General features: G+C 35.2%; 1 protein-coding gene across 4 annotated transcripts in view; it reads right to left on the bottom strand.

Annotated features, from left to right (window-relative positions):
• The window catches only part of CSMD3 (CUB and Sushi multiple domains 3), a 641,367-nt gene that overhangs the window by 453,924 nt on the left and 165,525 nt on the right, over window positions 1-21,918 (bottom strand). For all 4 annotated transcript variants that reach the window (XM_005009295.6, XM_038175100.2, XM_038175101.2 and 1 more), the window contains exon 5: window positions 3,692-3,899. In XM_005009295.6, the coding sequence (XP_005009352.3) occupies window positions 3,692-3,899 (208 nt within the window). The remainder of the gene's footprint in view (window positions 1-3,691; window positions 3,900-21,918) is intronic.

Genomic DNA, 21,918 nt, shown 5'->3' with positions numbered 1-21,918 from the left:
ACTTTGTATGAACATGCCAGTGGTGGGTCAAATGTTAAAACTGCACAGCTTTTCTTAGAAGTGCATTCCTACACAGAGAGAACAGATCTGAAAACTTTGGATTTTTTTCCTTTTGTCAAGGCAGAAGTGGAGTACATTTTCTCTACAGCAGTTGAGACACCCTGCTATGCTCTCAAACACCTTAACATTAATGCACATCTTCATGTTAACAAATAATAAGGTAGTTGCGTAATTATACGCTCTTTGAAAAAAAAAAAAAAGTGATCCTAATTCAGACTATCACAATAGCTCTCTGAATGAGAGCAGTAAGCCTAAAATTTAATGACAACTACTGCCTTCTATTAGAAATAGAAAATAGTAATCACTTTCCAGTATACTTACCAAAATGCATGGGTTCAGCCAAAACTAATAATCATTTCAAATTCAATTAGCCTAATACTTTTGAATAATCTTTTTGTAATAAGCAAGCTCCAAATATGTAGGAAGAGAAATTATGAATTTGGTTTTCAAAAATAACTAAATTAAACCATAACTGAGAATAAAGGATATATTTAATGCATTCTTAGGAATTAAATGCATTCCTAATGCATGACAATGTGAAATATATATTTGTACCGGGTCTGCTTGGAATAGAGTTAACTTTCCCTGCAGCAGTCCATACAGTGCTGTGTTCTGCAGCACCAGTTCTGGGAAGGAGCTTCTACCATTCTATACAGTTTAACTAGTCTTAACAACTGTTATAACAATTTAGAGTAGAGTATGTGCTGGAATTGAGGACAACCACAGCAAAGTAGCCTAGAGAATCAATCCAGTTTTTTACACACTGAGTATAAACTATTTGATTTAAAATGAACAATAGCAAAATAAGAGACTGAAAAATTGTAAGTGTCCTAAACAGAAATGTTAGAAAACTCATGTATTTTCAGAAACTTTCTGAATGATTAACTGAACTTCCATATACTGGAAAAATTGTCTCAAAATGAAATTGCTACTTTTTTTCACCAATGAGTATCTCAAATCCTAACTTTTAATTTAGATAAAAAGGAATGTTTCATTAGATCTCATTTCAGTTTTTTTTCTGTTGAGAAAAAAAATGTTGAGAAAAATAGTTTCCTTAAACTATTAATATTCTGTCAATTTCACTTCCAAAATGATAAAATAAAATAAAATAAAATAAAATAAAATAAAATAAAATAAAATAAAATAAAATAAAATAAAATAAAATAAAAATCAATCATCTTTCTTGAAATTATGAAATGTCAGAGTCAGGCCTTGACACCAGACAGAAAAAGACTGAAAGGTATCTATGCAATTTTTCACAGTATTTAATGAAAATGTCCTGTTAAGATTTTCTTAAAAAAAAGACCTGGAATAACTGAAATATCACAATGACTGAGTGGAAGATTATGGAAAGTTAGAATTCCTAGACATTTCTTGCGGATAACCCTGGACTATCAATTTTATATATATTCTTGTTCATTGTTTTTCCTAGAAACAGAAATTATTTTGTTATACAATTAGGTGTGCTGAAGGAGAATAGTTTTATTGTTGTTTTAAATCAGTAGGTGTAATAGTCATATAAAGCAACAAAACATTTAAGAAATGATTCTATACTACTACTATCGAAATCAACCAATATGTTTTTAGTAATTTTACAAATCAGGTGCTATTTGCTTTACAGAATAAAAAAAAAAAAAAAAAAAAATCAAGAGTCTGGTTTTAGTTTTAGAACTGTACTCGTTTGTACAGTTTATAAATTAAGATGTCATGAACTAAACCTGAAGCTATATTTATCTAAGGAGATATAAAATATAACCACTGTAAATCTAATTAACAAATTGTTGTTAATTAAGATTTCCAAATTTATTTTTCCCAGCATATGGGGGGGATAATTTTACATAACTGAATACATCAGTCTAATTTGGGGAATATAAATGACAAGCTAAAAAAAGAATGTACTCTCAATCTGCTTCTCCACATGAGAAATTATTAAACTAACATTGCAGTTTTTTGTTTTGTAAATAGATAATATGACAATTTCCACTTATAAAGTAATCTTGTTATATCATTTCAGTATAGAAAAAGCCTTTTTCAAAGAAAAATAAAAAAAAGGTCATTGTTTTAAGCTCATGACTGAATACATAAAATGCTTTCAAATATCATAAAATGCACATTTAGCTATTCAGATGGTTCATATTGTCAATATGTCATTGGTGTTACTAATTATTATTATAATTTATTGTTTTAATTTTTTTTTAGTTGACAGCTAGTTCAAAAGATTTCAGTTTAACAGACTGAGAAATAAATGGCAATTCAGTAGTAGTCTAAGTAGGCAGTATGAATTAACAAATTATAAAAGACTATTCAGTAAAGCTAAAATTCAGTGTATAAAATTCTACTATGCACTGACATAATAAGGAATATAATTTATACGCATCAGTTATAGAAATTGAGTTTTGTTTTCAAAACAATATGGCCTAATATGCCATATTTTCTTATAAAATTTGAAATAATGTAGTTTACTGGGTTTGTGTTTTGGTTAGTTTTTTTTTATTTTAATTAAAAAATTAGAAAATAAGGCTCTACTGACAAGGGCTAGCCAATTGCTTGTTATCAAATGCATCTACCTATTTTGCATATCTCTCATAATGAGATATGTAAACCAGTTAGGAACTTAAGATTTTCCTGGAAAGCATCAATGTTATTTATGGTTTTGTATACCTCCCCTTCTTTGTGAACTGATAATATATTTAAACCAATACAACACACAAGGATTTTTGATATTCACATCTCTTCAGAGGAGTGTGATGTTGGTGCCGTAAAACTATCAGGCCAGAAAAACACAGAATGCATCAGTTACTGCATTTTTTTTTTTCTTTCCAAATGAAGTGAGTCTGATCTTGAAAGAGTTTGTATACTGCTCTTTCTTCTTGTATTATGCAATGCAGTTACACTGAGATCAGGAATTGCAGAAGCCAGCCTAGAAAAAATATTCTTGCTACTTCAAAGTCAATAAATAGAAATTAGCTACAAATAGAACATAGCATATATACAACTAAAATAAAGACAAAAAGTGTTATGGCTACCCAGGGTGTTGTATCTCAGATCAGGATGAAAATGTGGACTCATTTTCATGAGTGCAATACTGACAATATCCCCACCGTATTATAAAATGAGGCTACATATATAGCTTTCCATGCAGAAACTCCTCCAGAGAGAACTGTGACCAACAGGTGTAAACCAGCTCTTTCCCCAGCTCTGTGCTGAAAAGACACCATTCACCTTCTGACATCCTGTAATTCCCTGAAAGTTCCACCAATCCTTACCATCACAACCGCCCTTTCCAATCTGTCTTAAAATATACATTTTCTAATATGGTTAAAAATTAATATGGTTAATATGGTTAGAATGGATAGATCAGCAAACAAGGAGGTGAACAAGTCTACAGTGCCTTTCATATCAACATTCCACTCTTGGAATATATTTTGAAATTATTTTACAGATGCAATTAAAATATGAATATACATCATATATATCAATATGTGCAACAATAACAATTGTCTGCCCTCTCCCCCTTTTTTAGCTTTAAGAAAGCCTGATGTAGTGAGAAAGGCAAAAGTCACAAAAGTTATCCTTCCACATTTTCCTTCCCTTGTTTTTTACCAAATTAAAATTGTAGTGTGTAGCTTACCATATTGTAGGTGGTTCAGAACCTTCTACTTCTAAATAATCGTATTTTTCTTCCATTTGGAAATCTGTAAATATGAGTGAGATAGTATCCCCAGGCTCTGCCACAATTGTCCATGTGCAATCTGCATTATTATGATACTCATTAGGAAAGTTGGGGCTCGATATGATACCACTGGATCCTCTCATAGTTCCTCCACAAGCATCCTCAGCTGTGAAAAACAAAACAAAACAAAACTTAAATGTCATTAAAATCACCCTTCTTGTTCAAAAAATAATGTTGCTATCTTTTAGGTGACCAATTATTTCATTTTTTTTAACAAGTTGTACTCGAAATACTTGAAACTTCAAAGTGTTAACAAGTAATTCCTTTAGTTTTTAATTACTTCAAATTATTTTAGTCAGCACATATTTTTATAACCTACTTTTTATTATTTTTATTAGCATTTTTCCACTCATTTTACAACATCATGCAAAAATTTAATGAGTTTTTTTGCTCTAACCAAAAATGTTGTCACAAAATAAATTGAGTTTAACCCGTATTACACACAGTCTACACATGATGTGCAGCAGCCACATCATACTGAAAGAAGCATGAGAATCCTATCCAATTTACACTACTTGTATTATCATAATTGTATTTTTGTGACTCGTTAGAGATGGTTAAGTATTTTTCTTCAATAATCTTTTCCAACTCTCAAACAGCTGATCAGTTTTCAAAAGAAAGCCATTCCTGGAAGATTTCCCAAATGTCAGATGCAAGACAATTTCACAATTTCACCATAAAAATGTTTACATCAGAGTAATTTCATTTTTTATTTATTTATTTTTTTAATCGATCATTTCTTTCAAATGCAACCATTGAAATACTTTTTTTTTTCTTTCTTTTCAAAATAAGTTTCCAAGTTTCCATTTTCTAATGTACAATCTTATGTTGGAAAAGCTTCGTTCTTTACTAAGGTAAGAGAAAATGACTGAATTGTTATGTATTTTCCAGTTTACAGGTATAATATGCCTATTAATTCAAAAATTGTTTTTGAGGATATCATAACAAAAATATTTCCATGAGTTAATAAAATTTATCCTGAATGTGGTGTTTTTAGATAACTTATATGGAAAAACCTTTTTACTGGATGGAAATACCATATCCCACTTTTTATCTCACTTATTCAGTTTATTAGCCAAATGTCTGAGGCATACATGTACCTGAAAAGCAATTCTTGCTTCTGCTTAATTAGAACGTTAACACAAATAAAATGTGCTCTGAAACCTGAAATAAACAGCCAATATTGCTGAAAAATTAACAAGGATTTTTTATTATTTTTATATTTTTATTTCCAAAGAGTCATCACAGAACAAAAGCTATAAAGAATTCTGACTGACATAGGGGCTTGATCCTAAGGAAGAAAATTTTAAATAAATGTAACAGACCTCTTAATTATAGTAATTTTTAGGAGTTTAAAACAGCAGGCTTTGTCCCTTAAAAGTTTTGTTAGATTATTATGTAAACGCATAGACCACCTAAAGTAAAAACACTTCTTGGGTTTAATCTTATGAATTAACCAGTGCATTTAGTATGCAAAAAGTAAACAAAACTGAGGAGCCTCAACACATTACATGATCAGTTTCCTTACTGTGAAAGGAATAAAACTAAAACAGTATATGAAAGGTAATAATGAAGTTTGGGTTTTATGCATCGAGGAGCATCAGGAAAATAATTTTTAACTATTAGTTCTCAAAAGGAAAATTTCCATTAAAACAACGTGGAAAATACTTTCTAAATTACTTTGAAGGACCTTTATAGTTACATTAAATATTGATTTACATGTTTTATCATCTGCTGTTTTGAAAAAGTTCTTAAAGATAAATTTTTTTAGCTAAATTAATTAAGCTTATGTAATCCGGGAAGACAAATAGTAATATGTGGAATAATTTTTCAATACATATAACAAGTTCAAAGCAGAAGATTAGGAGTATCATGCAACACTAGAGATTTTGGAATAGCTTTCCCTCAGACTCAAAAACAGAAGTACTTTTGAAAAATGCTGTACTACAGAACTTATTATTTTTGCTTTTCATAAATGAGTTATGGAGAAACCTAGCCTAGTTCCTAGTAATATAAAAGCTGTTCATTAAAAATGTTGCTCTACTATATTAATAGTTAAGAGAATAAATAGAGTGAGCGTGTTTAAAAATAGAGGCTGTGTCAATGATCGTCTGCTATTTCTGAGCTCAGAAATCTCTTCGTAGGGATTTTTGCCAAAATGTAATTTTGTCACCATCAACAAAATGGCCTTGAGAAAATATCACATATTTTGGTCTGATTCGTGTAGCAAAGTGATTAAAGTGATACTAATGTTTAATTGTTCTTAATGTAACCAAAAGCATACCATATATCTTCTTAGCCTTTGTAATGCAAGTATTAGCCCAATAACCAACAGAATTATTTTGCTGTGTTCATTTATCACTTCACCTATAGTATAATTTATATATTTTTCAGTTGGTTGGTTGGTTAGTTGGTTAGTTGGTTGGTTTTTGTTTGTTTTTGTTTTATTTTGTTTTGTTTTGGCACTAGTCTTGTAGTCAGATCCTCAAAGGCTAAGGGAAAGCTTGTCTGGGAAAGGGCTAAATAACATCAATGTTTATTAAACATCATGAAAATGTTTGGTACCTTAGACTGTGAAGTCACCGGAAAAGATAGTAGGCCTTCAAGAAGGCTGAGAAACACTGAAGTCAACAGGAGCTGACTTCAACAGGAGTTGACTTCAGAATGCATAAAACACTTACAAATAAAATTAATTTAAAAACTGTTTCTATAGAGTCTTCTTTTAGCAGCTGTTTCTCTATACTCAATATTCTATATTTCTATCACATTCAAACAGAAGAATTGTTTAGATGTCAGCTCTGACATAACAAATAAAAGAATAACTAGTAAGAGAGAAAATATTTATGAAAACTAACTTGTATCACTAGGTGACAAGTTTAATGACAATATATGAACAAGGGAGAAAGAGGAGAAAGATAAACTTTGTACTCAGAATTTCTGTACTCAGAATCCATATTTCTCTATTTCTTTACCTTGCCACAACTTTCTGAATTACCTCTGTCAAACTACTGAGATGCAAATCTTCAAAGATACTTAAATATCTACCATTACAATCACTGAAATCAAAATGTAGTATCTAAACAGCAGCTAAGCACCTAAATGCCTTGAAAGAACTGCATACTATTTCTTTTAATTTCCAGTTACCAAACATGGAGGAGAATAGAAATGATACAAAGGAGTGATGACAAGACAATACTTGGGTAAGACTTGGTACAGTCTGAAATTATGCAGTTCCAAACACATAGCAAATATGGATGGCATTTAAAGAAAAAATACTCTTTTAAAATACCTACTCCCTATTTTCAAAAAACAAATTAAATTTATTTTATCACATATTCAGAAAATTTATCTAGCCGTCAAACTTGCAAATGTGATACAAAGGCATAAATGCAAAAAGTATGCACACTGCCAAGATGTCACTTTTGCAAACATACTTCTCTGATCTTAACCATATGCTGCAAGGGGAAGATTTTTCAAAGTGATATGCAAGTGGGGACTTGGCTTAGAAAAGCTTTTTGAGGTATTAAGAATTCAGATGAAGATCTCTATTTGAATATGCATGAGGGTTCATAAGGAGAGGGAGTATCTCTGCTATTATGATGTGAGTGATGATTGTGAGAGTATAAAGGTTTAGAAGGGTTTTCTTCAGCTTTTTTTCTGGGCGTACACAGATTTCTAATTTTATACAAAAATACATGCTATTTTTTATTTTCTTATTAAATACCATGAAAAGGAAGAAATATTTGTGTAATTTCTGGTAAAAATTAATTTCATAAAATTTTGTTTTTTAAACACATGAACATCTTCCTTGTTTGCTGTTCATTATTCCGTTTTTCATATTGAATTTTGAAAATATTTTTCTCTAGTTAGTCCTCTCTTATTTAAACTTTATTTTCTGCTTATTCATCTAGGTTTTGGTGCTATTCACAATAAAATTACACGAACATTGAACTGTAATTTTCAAGAAGACAGATGATCAAAGACAGGCAATGCTATGAGTGATTTATAGACCATGCAAATTCACTGATTTCAGTGACAGTTCAATGAGATTGCATTATTAATCAAATTTTAATTTGGCACACAATGCATCCTGTCATCTGATCTATCTAGATATTTATAGTGCATTGAGCAGTTGAACTTAAGTGTATAACTCAACTTCACAGAGTAATTGACATCTGTTATCTAGTCTTAAGAATAATGTAAGAAACAGTGTAGCAGCTTGCCTAGTTAAAACAATGATTTTATAGCAGCTAATAAAAGTTATGAGCAAACAGAGACACTTTAGAAGGAATCCATCAAGAAAAGCTGAGATGACCTGTAGCAATTATTCTGTACTATGATCTTAGCCACACACACTCTATGGATTCATGGGACACTACTCACTTAGTGTAGTTCAGGTACAACTCCAGACGTAATGTGGTCTGCTCATCTAAATTTTAGGAAGACTTATGTCAGGCAAATTGGATGAGCAGCCTAAAGCAGTCAGCATTCTACTGTCTCCTTTTAATCATGTAACAGTAATTAGTTCTTTTAAATATACACATTAATAACTACCTTGTCAAAGGTCACAAAATATCTTTACATTAAAAGCAATAAATTCTTTGAGAAACTCCAATGATTTTGCAAATAATTAGTATAGGTGAACAGGTAACACTAACTATGTGTCTTATCAATATGTATAAACACCTTAAAGGAGGCTGCAAAGACAATGGAGCCAGGCTCTTTTCAGTGGAGCCCAGTGCCAAGGCAAGAGGTAATGGGAACAAACTAGAACACAAGAGGTTCTGGAAGCATTTCTCCACAGTACATGATAGTACGTGATGGAGGACTGAAATGGATTGCCCAGAGACATTGTGGTCTCCCTCCTTGGAGACCTACAAAAGCCACCTGGACACAGTCCTGGGCAACTTGTTCTAGGTGTTTCTTGTTTAAGCAGGGGGTCTCTAGACCCTCTCTAGATGAGAAGGTCTCTAGAAGTCCTTTCCAACCTTAAACATTCTGTGATTCAGTGTTTTCAAATATGCTTTTTTTTTTTTTTTTTTATTGTTGTTGTTGTAAGGTCAACTAAGATTAACATGTCAAATTCTACTGTAATATTAAAATTCACCACAGCTACTGTTTACTGCTTTATTAGCATAAAATATTACCACAGCTCCTGTTTACTGTTTTATTAGCATAAAATATTTCTGATCTTTTAAAGGAAAATTATCAGAATGAAGAACTTATGTAACCTGCTATGTGAAAAACTTAGTCAGTTTTAAAGTCTGCTATATAGTTATCTATGAAATTTGAAAATAAATTCAGTAATAAATTACATAGATCAACACAAAAATATTTGTAAGGAGCTCAATAGGCAATGTCATTTTCTAGCAGATTTCTCTCTGTTAAAGAATACTACTTTGCACACACTACCTTTCCCTGTAAATTATCTTCAGAATAGCCTTATGGTGTTCAGAAATGTAAATGAAATAATTACTAAACATTCTTCATCGAGGTGCTTGAGCGGGTCCAAAGAAGGGCGACGAAGCTGGTGAGGGGCCTGGAGAGCAAGTCCTATGAGGAGCGGCTGAAGGAGCTGGGCTTGTTCAGCCTAGAGAAGAGGAGGCTCAGGGGTGACCTTATTGCTCTGTATAAGTACATTAAAGGAGGCTGTAGAGAGGTGGGGGTTGGCCTGTTCTCCCATGTGCCTGGTGACAGGACGAGGGGGAATGGGCTAAAGTTACGCCAGGGGAGTTTTAGGTTAGATGTTAGGAAGAATTTCTTTACTGAAAGGGTTGTTAGGCACTGGAACGGGCTGCCCAGGGAGGTGGTGGAGTCACCATCCCTGGAAGTCTTCAAAAGACGTTTAGATGTAGAGCTTAGGGATATGGTTTAGTGGGTACTGTTAGTGTTAGGTTAGAGGTTGGACTCGATGATCTTGAGGTCTCTTCCAACCTAGAAATTCTGTGATTCTGTGATTCTGTGATTCAACTGAAAATCTTTAAGGATAGTTTTGATGATTTGTCATTAATGACTTACATAAAATTGATCCTTCTTTTGAAGAAAGGGACATAGAACATCTCTTAAGGACAATGAAGATTTGTTTGCTTTGGCTTAGTGCTGTGACTTGTAAAACTCACAGGGATTTTAGATCCCAAATAAACCCAGGAATAAAATAAAATGACATGATTCACATCCTCAAATCCTTCATTTTGCACTTCTATGTTCAGTATAACTGTACAATTTATACAAATTTGACAGCCAGCAAAAAAAAAAAACAAATAATAGCTTCTGCAGCTAAAAAGGTGAGGAAGCTCAGGAGCTTACACTGTGCTCTTGCAGAAGTTAAATGGAATAAATTACCTCCTAACTTGCCTCTTCTGAGACAGAATCACAAAAATGAGTGATGCTATTGAGAAAACACTACCAACACCAACACAATTGTTTGAGCAGCCTCTGCTCAGACACAAGTGGAAAAGGGCAACAGCTGCCTTGGGTGGGTGACAGCACTGGAGACCCATAAAGGGGAACAGTTGACACAATGAAAAGTATAGTAATCTACACCCCTTTGCGTGGCCCCTGGAAGAACCCATGCTGGAGCAAAGGAGAAGCATGGGAAACAAGGATCAGGAAAAAATGGAAACCAGCAGATGATAACCCCCCATCCTCCTCGCCAGTGGTTCTGAGTGTGAGATGGGGCAGTACTCAGCAGCACTCAGCAAGGCAAGAGTGGAGACTGGAAAGGGGCAGGAGGAGTCTAGAGTGAAGCTGAAGCAGGTAAAGGGGCATGAAAGGTGTTATCTGTAAGGAATTTAATGCAATAAGGTTTGTTTCCTTTTGTTTTGCAACACCTGAATAAATAATTAAAGAATTATGTTAACGGTTAATAGATTGCATTTCAGTGAGATTATCAGAAACAGGGGTGTTGGCCTACAGCTGTATATCCTCTTGTGAGTGTTCTTCTTCTGAGTAACACTGTGCTGAAGAGTTTCCAATTGGAAAAGCATACATTTTCTAGTAACATGGCAGAATGATCACAGTGACAAAGATGATTATGCTAATGTGTAAAATACGAATGTGACCATTACCTAAAAATGTAAAGCAGTACTTGTTTTATTTATCTGATGGCAATGTACTGTGCAAAACATTAATTTCTGTTCTGATAAAATGAGGTGGGGAGGAAGGCTGTTTGACTCATCCTGGTTTCAGCACCTAGTGCCATTCACATCAGCCGAGGGGAGGACGAGATGACTCTCCCCTTGGCACCCACTGGCCAAGTGGTACCCTCTTGGATGAGGAGTGCAGTGGGCAGGATGTGAAAGACCCATCTAGAAAGTAGCCTTCATGAAAGCAGATGAAGATAGTGATCTATGAATGAGCAGTACACATCCACACCACAGCATGGAAAATAGAAACTTTCCTGTGTTCTGAGATGTTTGCTGCAATCTAAGGAAATGCAGAACATTGCTGAAATCAGAGCAAGATGAAGGGAAGGTTGAGTTTCATAGTCATCCTGGAAGGGAGAGGTCTGTCCTCCAATCATCCTCTTATGGGTTTGGTTCAGCTGGTTTCTGTGTAGCACAATGTAACAATTCCTGCTCTGGGCACCCCTCCCAAAAAGATATTGATAAACTAAAGTGAATTCAGCAAAGAATCACCAGGACTGTCAGGACTGGAGCACAGATAAGGCTCAGGGAATAGGTCTGGTACAGTCCAGAGAAGAGGCAGCTTCAGGGGATGATAACAGCAGCTCCCAGTGTCTACAGGGAAACAACAGAGGTGCTCTCTTTTCAGTGGTGCACAGAGACCAAGAAACAATGGGAGTAAACTGAAGAGGGATTCACACCAGGTAAATGTAAAAACTTGTTATGATAAGAACAAGAAAGCAGTTGAACAGAAAAGTCTGTCCATACAATTTCTGAAATTCAAATGTTGCCCAAGCTCATAATACTTCTACTTTAAAAGATTGATTCAAAATGTATTATTGATTCATCTTCACCTAAAGTTCCTTCTTGCCATCTCAAAACTATACTTCCAAAAAGAAACATATATTTATATAAATATTTAAATATTCCAACTTCTGAATTCCATTTTGACAAATATTACCAAGTTGGCTACATTAGGAAAAAAATGAATAAGTGATTTTTGATAAAACCTAACAAAATATAGATATTTTGTGAATGTTTTAATTAAATAGTAACATAAAATCAAAATTGGAATTTCAATAGAGTAGTGGACTTCTTTATTTCTCTTGATTTGTATCATAAACATCACTAAAATATATTTTATTATCGTGTACATCAAGTTGCTAACACTATGGTTTTAAATTAATTTATTAATAGTACTTAATTAGAATTTTGAAAAATTTATAGTTACATAAAAAAGTCAATTCAAAATTAAGTTGACAGGTGCCTCTTAGAAAATAATCTCATTTCTCAAAAATCTCTGGATACATAATAGAATTATTTGACAAAACTGTATGGTGGACACATTTTAACCTTGAATAAGTTGTCACCTGACAAACAACTCTTAAATGTCAAGAGCTGTTTTTATACAACTTCCCTCAAAAAGGGAGCATCAATAGCACATACCTGAGAGGATTTGTCCACAGAAAGTGTCTCCTTTTCTGTAGTGGCTTACTGGAGAAACCTAGTACAACTATGTTCACACCTGCATACATTTTGGTGAACTGAGTCCAAGACTCTGAAAAGATGGTAGAATGGTAGAATGTGTCTTGTGTCTTCTTTTTGTACATGATAACTTGCCTGTCCTAAGACATTTAAGAATAATGTCTTATGTACCCACAATTTGGATGTGTCAAGACCTGAGTAGTAAGTACAGTACAGTATCTTAGTATCTTTCCCTCCCCTCCCTTCCTTTCCCCTTTTCCTCTCTCCTCTATTCTCTCTTCTCTCTTCTCTCTCTCTCTTTTTTTTTTTTTTTTTTTTTTAACTAATCTACAACCAAATCCTTAAGGTGGGACTAAACCCTTACTTAATTCCCTGACAGTGAAATTTGTGAGTTGGAAGATTTATTTGCAGACTTATTTCTTTGTAGCCATAGCATGCTCAAACCATGGAATAACAATTCCAAGCACATTACTATTCTTTCTTTTACTGAAACACGAAGATCCAGACTGTGGTGGTGACAGACTCAACACACAGACTAATAATGTTTAGACTATTAGTATTTCTATCAAGCTAACAGAAAATTCTTGGCTTTAGTTAGATGTAAGGTGTGCTTCCTCTTTACCCGTAAACAATATTTCAAGTTTCCGAAGTGTTTATACCTTTAAGATAGTACAGTAAATAATGTTTATTATACTTACAATAATATAAACTTTTAAAGATCTCATTCATAAGAATTATGCTATTTGAGGAGCTGAATCAAATAGAAAATATGTTTATATGTATAGTAAAGAAAATATATATTTAAAGTTTCAAAAATTTTGAGTTGGTTGGGTGGAACATCTGATCTTTGACTACATAGAAGAAGGCTATGGAAAAGATAGGGTTAAACTTTTTCCATGGTGCACAGGAAAAGGACAAGAGGCATATTGAAAGTATATTCCATTTAGATATGAGGAAAAAAATATCACTGCTACAGAGGCTAACCATACTACTGGGTTACCCTTAGAGACATGTGGAACTTTCATCCTTGGAGATTTTCAAAATTGAACTGCACAAAGCCCCAACCAAACATTTCTGTCTTTAGTTTTGAGAGGTGTGTTGGATTTGGTAACATCCAGGGTCCCAAAACAAGTTGTCCTATCATTTTTATGATAGCTTACATATAGGAAAGAACAACAAGAACAACAAAATTGAAAAAATAAGCAAACAAACAAAAAATAAATGTGAGTTGTCTGAATTATCCTATTATTATTATTACTGTTATTGCTGTTATTATTATTTATCTCCCTGCATATATACTGCACTGTTTAGTGCAGGAAGGAAAAAAAAAAACTTCTATTTGTTTTATTTCAGCTCTCTGGACCCAGCATTTAAAGTTTTTGTTTGTTTTCTCAGAACAAGTGCATTGACTTGTTGCATTGACTATATTTTATTTTATTTATTTATAAAAAAATTTATAAAAATTTCACACCATCTAATGGAGAAAGTATCGCAATGTAAACATATTAAATAATTTTTATCTTTACTATAAACACTGTGGAATGAGACCACTTGAATCTCTTTTTAAATACAGCACCATACAATCAACCCTTATTAATTTCCTCTATTAGTAACTTAGCATTCAATATGCTTACTGGGAAAAGAATCTATAATACTTTTCATTGTCTAGTCCTTTGACCCTTCTAACCTCATGACAAACAAATTATAAGAAACATGCAACTTGAAATAATGTACTTTATAAACTGAAGAAAAATGCAAGTATAGATCTAAAATAGACAGTTACAGGTCTATAAACACCTAAACAACAGGGTGTATCCTTGTTGGGCACCATACAATGCAGGAAACATGATTTTTGTTGCGCATGTGTGTTCTCTTTACTTCTAAAATTTTTTAGGTACCTAAAAAAAACTGCCTTTTATCCCAGATTAAAATGGCTAAGGATGACAAAATGTTTTCAAGATTTCAGAGTCAAGATTTCTGTACTTGCTTAATTATGCACAGACCTTAAAATTCAGTACTCCTGAATGTGATCTGTGACTAGTGCTTCACCAAAAGAGAGGAGCAGGACTTAACCTCTTCAGAAGATATTTTCTCAGCCAACTTATGATGACTGATCTGACAGCTCTTTTATCTTGTTTGCCAAAATTTATCAAACTTAATTTAAGTCTGCTTGCATTTGAAAAGTTCACAGACACATTCAAATTTGGAAAACTAAAATCAGAACATGAAGAGAAAGATTTTTACACCACAGAAGTATTTAGAAATAAAAGTTTCAATAATTTGCTTGAGGGATGTATAAAGAAGTTTTTGAAGTAGAAGTTAATTACATCTCCTTCCTGTTGTCTAAATGCCTCTGCTACTTATGTTGCATCCTGCCTCCAGATGGTTTCTTGTTTTCTTGTTACACTCAAAGTATTCATAGGGACAAAAAGGAATATTATATATATATGCAGACACTTCTTTTTTTTTTTTTTTTTTTTTTGTCTTATTAATGATTTAATGAGAAAATAGTCCAAATTACCTAATGAATGCAGAGAAACTTTGTTAAAAATACTGTTAAAGATGTTGTACATTACTGTTTTATTACTATAGTGCCTGTACAGTGATGCTTGCAGCATGGCAAACAAACAGGAATAAGTACAGGTCTGCATGCCCTTATAGAGCTATGTGATCTCAAGGGGGTCACAGAATTGTTGTGAGTAGCTCACACAACTGGAGAACTGAAATGGAATACTGGATATACTTTTATGAAGGACAGACCAGGACAGACCTGAACTTGTTATGAAGGAACAGCAGTTACTACTCCACAACATAGAACACTGCCTAGCAAACAGACAATGAGACAGATGAAAGCTTATGAATCAGGATTAGAGGCTAGACCAATGCGGGTGATGAGGTGATAGGTGAGAACTGTAGTTGATTACCAGATAAGAAGGTAGAAGTAGATACAGAAGTGCAGAAGGCAATTGTCTGCCTTCTTAACACAACTGGAAGTAGCTCATATTTACAGGCCGTGGTCCACTTGGGGTCTTGAACTGCCCTGAGATCTCCTGGAGGGAGGATTCATAGCAAATCACAAGCAATCCACAAATTTTCTACAGTGCCTTGATGAAAAATTCCAAACACAGATGTGTAATACCTTCTACAGATTTATCAGCAGAAAAAGGAGACGAGCATTCTGTTAATGGTGCAGGGGCCTTTGGACATGGAAAAGGCCAAAGTACTCCAAAGTACTTTTTTATTTTTTATTTATTTTTTTCCCCTTGGTGAGACTTGCCTTCAGGAATCCCAGACCAGAGACAAAACCCAAAGCAAGCAAGAATTAATTTTAATGGTAAAGGGTTAGGCAATTAGGCTAGGAAACACGTAAATAAACTGGACATACATAATTTATCCGGATCTGATGGAATCCACCCACAAGCCAGTAAATGTCACCGTAAGCCACTTGTCAATTATACTTGAAACGTGGAGGTGACTGGAGGAAGTTCCTGAGGACTGGAAAAAAAAACAAATGTATCTCCTATCTTCAAGAAAGGCAAGAAGGGGGATATGGAATGCTACAAGCTGGTCAGCCTCACCTTGATCACTGGAAAGGCAACAGCACCAAACCTTTTGGAGACCATTTTGATATGCATGAAGCACAAAAAAATGTGACTGGAAGTAGTCTGCCTTGATTTGTTAAGGAGAAATGCTGAGACAATTAGCCATCTACAAATATATTACTGGCTTGGTGGATGTGGGTAGAGCCATGGATATTATCTTCTCTTCAGCATGGCTTTCAACAATGTCTTTCATAACATCTTCATAAACAAAATGGTAAAATATGAACTAGATAAAGTGACAGCAAAGTGTATTAAAAACTGGCTGAACTCCCAGGCTCATAGTGTGGTGAAGTGTATGAAGTGGTATAATGTTCAGTTGGAGGCCAGTTACCTTGCATCTAGAGTAATGCATCCATTTTTGGGCTCATTCTTTCAATACAAGAAATTCAGTTTAAAGAGTTTTTATTTGGTTGGTTATTTTTTATTTTCTTTGTATGTTTGAACACATGAACAGGTTGTACAGGGACACTGTGGAATCTCTGTCCTTTCAGATACTCAAAATCCTACTGGAAATGGTCCTGAGCACCCTGCTGTAGGTAGTCCTGCTTTAAGCAAGGGGTTGGACGAGGTTTTACACAGAGATGCCTTCAGTAATTCTGGTTCTGTGATTCCATGACATGGAAGTACCATGCCCTAAACTTGATCAAGAGTGTAGTACATTGAAAACAGACTGTATCAAACCATGGCAACAGGATAACATGAACAAGAATTGAATGTAACAAGCCTTGGCACTGGCCACAGATCAACAGCTGTCAGAACAGTATCAGAATCTTGTGGAAAAATATATACTGTTATTGTGGACTGATCTGATTGGCTACAAAGAACCTCCAATGCAGAGATCTGATAGGAACATTTGAACAGAGGCATACAAAATCATAGAAAAGCAAAGTGCCCTCAGTGGAACTACTATGTGTTGAAGTCAAGTTGCTCTACCAACACTGAGAGTGACTGGACCTTCCTTAGGCTGTACTGACATCTGCACTGGAGCAGTAATTACAATGTCTGTCAGTGTGCACAAGATAAGAGCTTTACCCTGACACATCATATTCCTCCCTTCTACTTTAAAAACAAAAACAAAAACAAAAACAAACAAACAAACAAACAAACAAACAAAAAAACACAATAATATACATATATATATATTTCCAAGTTGCAGTTTGGTATTTCTTGCAAACCTACATGCCTGCCCACCCACCCCCCACTTCCACCCCTGCCTACAACCATCATACCATCTCTTTATATTAAAATCTTTGCATTTTGTCCACTGTAATCAAAAATGTTATACGTATGTTCTCATATATAAGCCACTTAAGGTCATCTTAAAGAGCCATTCCTTTAGAACCATTAGGGCCACTGATATATATCATTCTTATTTCATGCATCATTTACTCAACAGGTAGTAATGCCATATTCAGATCTATTCCATGGTTCTGAGTTTTGGATTCACCATATGAATCCAAAGCATAAAAGATCTGTGCCCAAAATCATTATAGATTTTTTACTGGAAAATTACAGTGCATGCATAATAGTCAATCTAAAATCCCAGCTTGGTGTCCATTTTGCTGTTTAACTTCCATTTTAAGAAGTACTTGAATTGTGGTCCAGGAATTTATCTTTTATTTTCACTTGCTTCTTATCAGTTACTAAAAGTTACAAAAATGTCTATTACCAGGATTCAAATACATGGCAAAACACGGAATAATGCTCTTGGAGAGCAGAACTGAGCTTTAAAAATGATATACAATGCTGTTTTCCATTAAGGATGCCTCAGTACTTTTATTGATATTATGGTTCACGGCACTCTATATGTACAAACTGTATGACCACATTTGATATGTGTACTTCTCAGACTGAAATAGAGGTCAGCTGAAGAGCAAGTAACTGTCTAGAGAGGTCTTGGAATTAAAACTCTGAAATCCCTGATGTCAGACCTTATACTAAATGCCATTCCTGTGAGAATATGGAAAGGAATTCTGAAAATGCCTCTCTTGATTACAATATTCATCCTTTATTCCCCTACTCATCCTTGAATAGGGTATGTGCTACAAATGCTGGTAATACATGTTCTTTTAAGCATTGATGGGTAGACATATCTCAGGCTTTGTTTTGCACATATTAAATAAAAATGAGCTTGAGTGATTGCTTTCATAAAAATGTCAAATTCCAAACTTTCACTGACCTACCACAGGTGTGGTGGGTTAATCCCTGCTGTCAGGTCAGCCCCCACACAGTTGCCCACTCAGTCACTTCCCAGTGGGGTGGGGGAAAGGATTGGAAGGGAGGTAGCAAGGAAACTTCTGGGTCAAGATAAAGACAAGTTAAGAAGTGAAGGAAAACCAAAACCAAAACCAAACCAAACCAAACCAAACAAAACCAAACCAAACCAAACCAAACCAAACCAAACCAAACCAAACCAAACCAAAACAATAAAAACAAATGATGCAAAAGCAATCACACACTACCAGTAGACATATGCTCAGTCATTCTCTGAACAATAGCTACTTCGGAAAAACTTCTGCAGTTTTAATGCTCTGAATGACATTATATGAAAGGGGGTATCTGTTTGGTCTCTATAGAGACAGCTGTCCCAGCTGTGTCTCCTCCCAGTCATTTGCCCACTCTTAGCCTACTTGCTGTGGGGACAGAGTGAGAAATGAGAGGGGACAGAGTGAGAGATGGAGGCCTTGGCACTACAAGCACTGTTCTGTTAAAATGTCAATAAGTTATCAACTCTGTTTTGATCACAAATCTGAAACAACACTGCACATACAGCTAGAAAGAAAATGCAACTAAATGCATTATATTGGATAAGAAGTTTTTTATTTCCAGCTCACATTGAGTTTAGTTTGAATTGAAGGCATAAAGTACTCTATTGAAAAAATAAAATGTTTCAAAATACAAGACATTAAATGATCCCATTTTATAAAGCCTTGTGAACTGTCCTGTTTTCCATTAAGTTTAAAACCTCTTCAGAGCATTCAAAAAGCTGAACACATATTGGTAAATGCAAAAGTATGAATACATATTGTTGCTGCTAAAGTGCTCTCCTGATAAGCATAATTAAAATCAGAATTTACAGTATCTGGCTATCTTATGTGATAATCCATCACTCTTTATTTGTAGCATGTTGAAAATGAAATACAAAAATACAATGGAATCATGCTATTGAAGTGTCTGAATTAAATAAATATCAAAAGGCACTGAGTATGAACATCTTACTTCAATGCCAGTAACTTCACACCAGGTAGGACATCAGTGCTGAAGCTAGGATTCTCCCCCCCAACTTGTTTTTTTTTTTTTTTTTTTTATCTCCCACTCCTGTAGCTAAAGCAGAGGTCTATGACTCCTAGGCATTAAAACTGCTTCAATCGGGTAATCAGGGTTTAATTAATATTAGCTTATTTTGAACTCCAATATAAGTTTCCTAAAGCAACGTAACTAGTTTAACAATGTAACCGATAGTTCTCATGCATTTTGCGAATGCCACAGATAAACACAATACATAAGCATTTTGTCAGCAATCTGATCACCACAGGGGCAAAGATGCTTAGAACTGCACATAGGAAGCACCCAAGAAAAACTATTGCAAGATAAGCACAAGGAACTACAAACTGATGTCCCAGCCATTACACAAGAACGACTGGCAAGGATATCACTTCAAGACTAGCAACTTTGTATATGTAATGACACTAATTAATAATATGAAAGAACTGTTTGAACAAAGTATCTTGATAATATATGTGTTTAGTAAAAAATAGTTTAAAAGTTTAAAACTAGCTTCATTTGTCAGTTTTCCAAACATTCTTCTGACAATAGCCTCTAACTCCCTACTATCAACATGCGGACGTATATTCCATCTCTATACTCCTTATCCAATACTTGTCATATCATAATGCTTAAAAAGATGATGGGATGGTGTGTGTATTGATGGACCAATTTTGCAATTCCATCTGGACTGATGGCATTATACAGGATTTATTAAAGAAAGATTTTTACTCATTAGATTAATTTAGAGGTACATGAGGAAAATGACCTAGGTCAGCACACTCAATTTCTTATCAAAAGAATTTAAAAAGATAAAATGTAAAATAAAATGTGTCATCAATGCTGACGCAATGTGAATACTGTGTCCTTATCTGGATATCTTCAGTGCAGAAACAGCAAAGAAAATCAAAAATAAGAAGCAGACTGGCTGAGAAAAGAAATCACACAATTCATTGGCCATTGGCTGTTGGAGTATTTGCATTAAGCGACAATTCCCAAAGCACACATGTAATGCAGTAATAAAATGCATAACATGCTATTTCCATCGTGGTGTCAGTGTAACAGTTAGAATCAAAGGAAAACACATTGCTTATAGAAAAACACATTCCAACACAGACTACCTGAAAGTTAAATAATTCAACGACAGCATAAATTATTGTCACATAAATTAAACATTATACTTAGAAGAACGGAGTACATATGATTAACATAACCCAAGAGAAGCCAAGGACTACATTACTGAAACTTGATGCTGAATTTATTATACACATATAAATATAAGTTTCAGCTTGGCTTCTTCCCACTTTATTTAATCAGATTTTACCATAAAGATATTTTATCATAAAGAGATTTTGAAAAACACTGATAAAATTTTCATGAAGATAGGCAGCTGGATAGAGTTAAATAACTGCTTCCATTGCAGAAAATACTGTAGTGTGTATACAATAGTACTGTAGTGTAATACTATATAGTACTGTAGTGTGAATACAATCATATTATTAGGCACTGAAAATCCAGAGAACATTTTCCCATCACAGAAACCCCATCACGCCAAAACTTTTTTTGGTGCCTTGAGGTGAGGCTTCCTGGCTTGTAGTTCCCTAGGTCCTCCTTTTGGCCCTTCCTAAAGACAGGTGGAAGGGGATGGGGAGCAGGATGTGGCCCTCACTATCCACGAAGAACTGGTTGGTGACCTGCTACGGCAGGCACTTAGATGTGCACAAATCGATGGGGCCGGATGGGATCCACCCAAGGGTACTGAGAGAACTGGCAGAGGAGCTGGCCAAGCCCCTATCCATCATTTATCAGCAGTCCTGGCTATCGGGGGAGGTCCCAGTCCACTGGCGGCTAGCAAATGTGACGCCCATCTACAAGAAGGGCTGGGGGGCAGACCCGGGAAACTATAGGCCTGTCAGTTTGACCTCAGTACCAGGGAAACTCATGGAGCAGATCCTCTTGAGAGTCATCACGCACCACTTGCAGGGCAAGCAGGCGATCAGGCCCAGTCAGCATGGGTTTATGAAAGGCAGATCCTGCTTGATGAACCTGATCTCCTTCTATGACAAAGTGACGCGCTGGGTGGACGAGGGAAAGGCTGTGGGTGTGGGCTACCTTGACTTCAGCAAGGCTTTTGACACCGTCTCCCACAGCATTCTCCTCAAGAAACTGGCTGCTCTTGGCTTGGACTGGCGCACGCTTCGTTGGGTTAGAAACTGGCTGGATAGCTGGGCCCAAAGAGTTGTGGTAAATGGAGTCAAGTCTAGTTTGAGGCCAGTCACTAGTGGCGTCCCCCAGGGCTCGGTGCTGGGGCCGGTCTTCATCAATGATCTGGATGATGGCATTGAGTGCACCCTCAGTAAATTTGCAGATGACACCAAGCTATGCGCATGTGTCGATCTGCTCGAGGGTAGGAAAGCTCTGTAGGAGGATCTGGATAGGCTGCACCAATGGGCTGAGGTCAACTGCATGAAGTTCAACAAGGCCAAGTGCCGGGTCCTGCACCTGGGGCGCAATAACCCCAAGCAGGGCTACAGGCTGGGAGATGAGTGGTTGGAGAGCTGCCAGGCAGAGAAGGACCTGGGAGTGATGGTGGACAGTCGGCTGAATATGAGCCAGCAGTGTGCTCAGGTGGCCAAGAAGGCCAACGGCA

This window comes from Anas platyrhynchos, chromosome 2 (assembly GCF_047663525.1).
Source record: "Anas platyrhynchos isolate ZD024472 breed Pekin duck chromosome 2, IASCAAS_PekinDuck_T2T, whole genome shotgun sequence".
In the NCBI taxonomy this organism is placed as follows: Eukaryota; Metazoa; Chordata; class Aves; order Anseriformes; family Anatidae; genus Anas; species Anas platyrhynchos.
The sequence above is the reverse complement of the archived record's forward strand: the minus strand, read 5'-3'. Positions and strand labels throughout refer to the sequence as shown.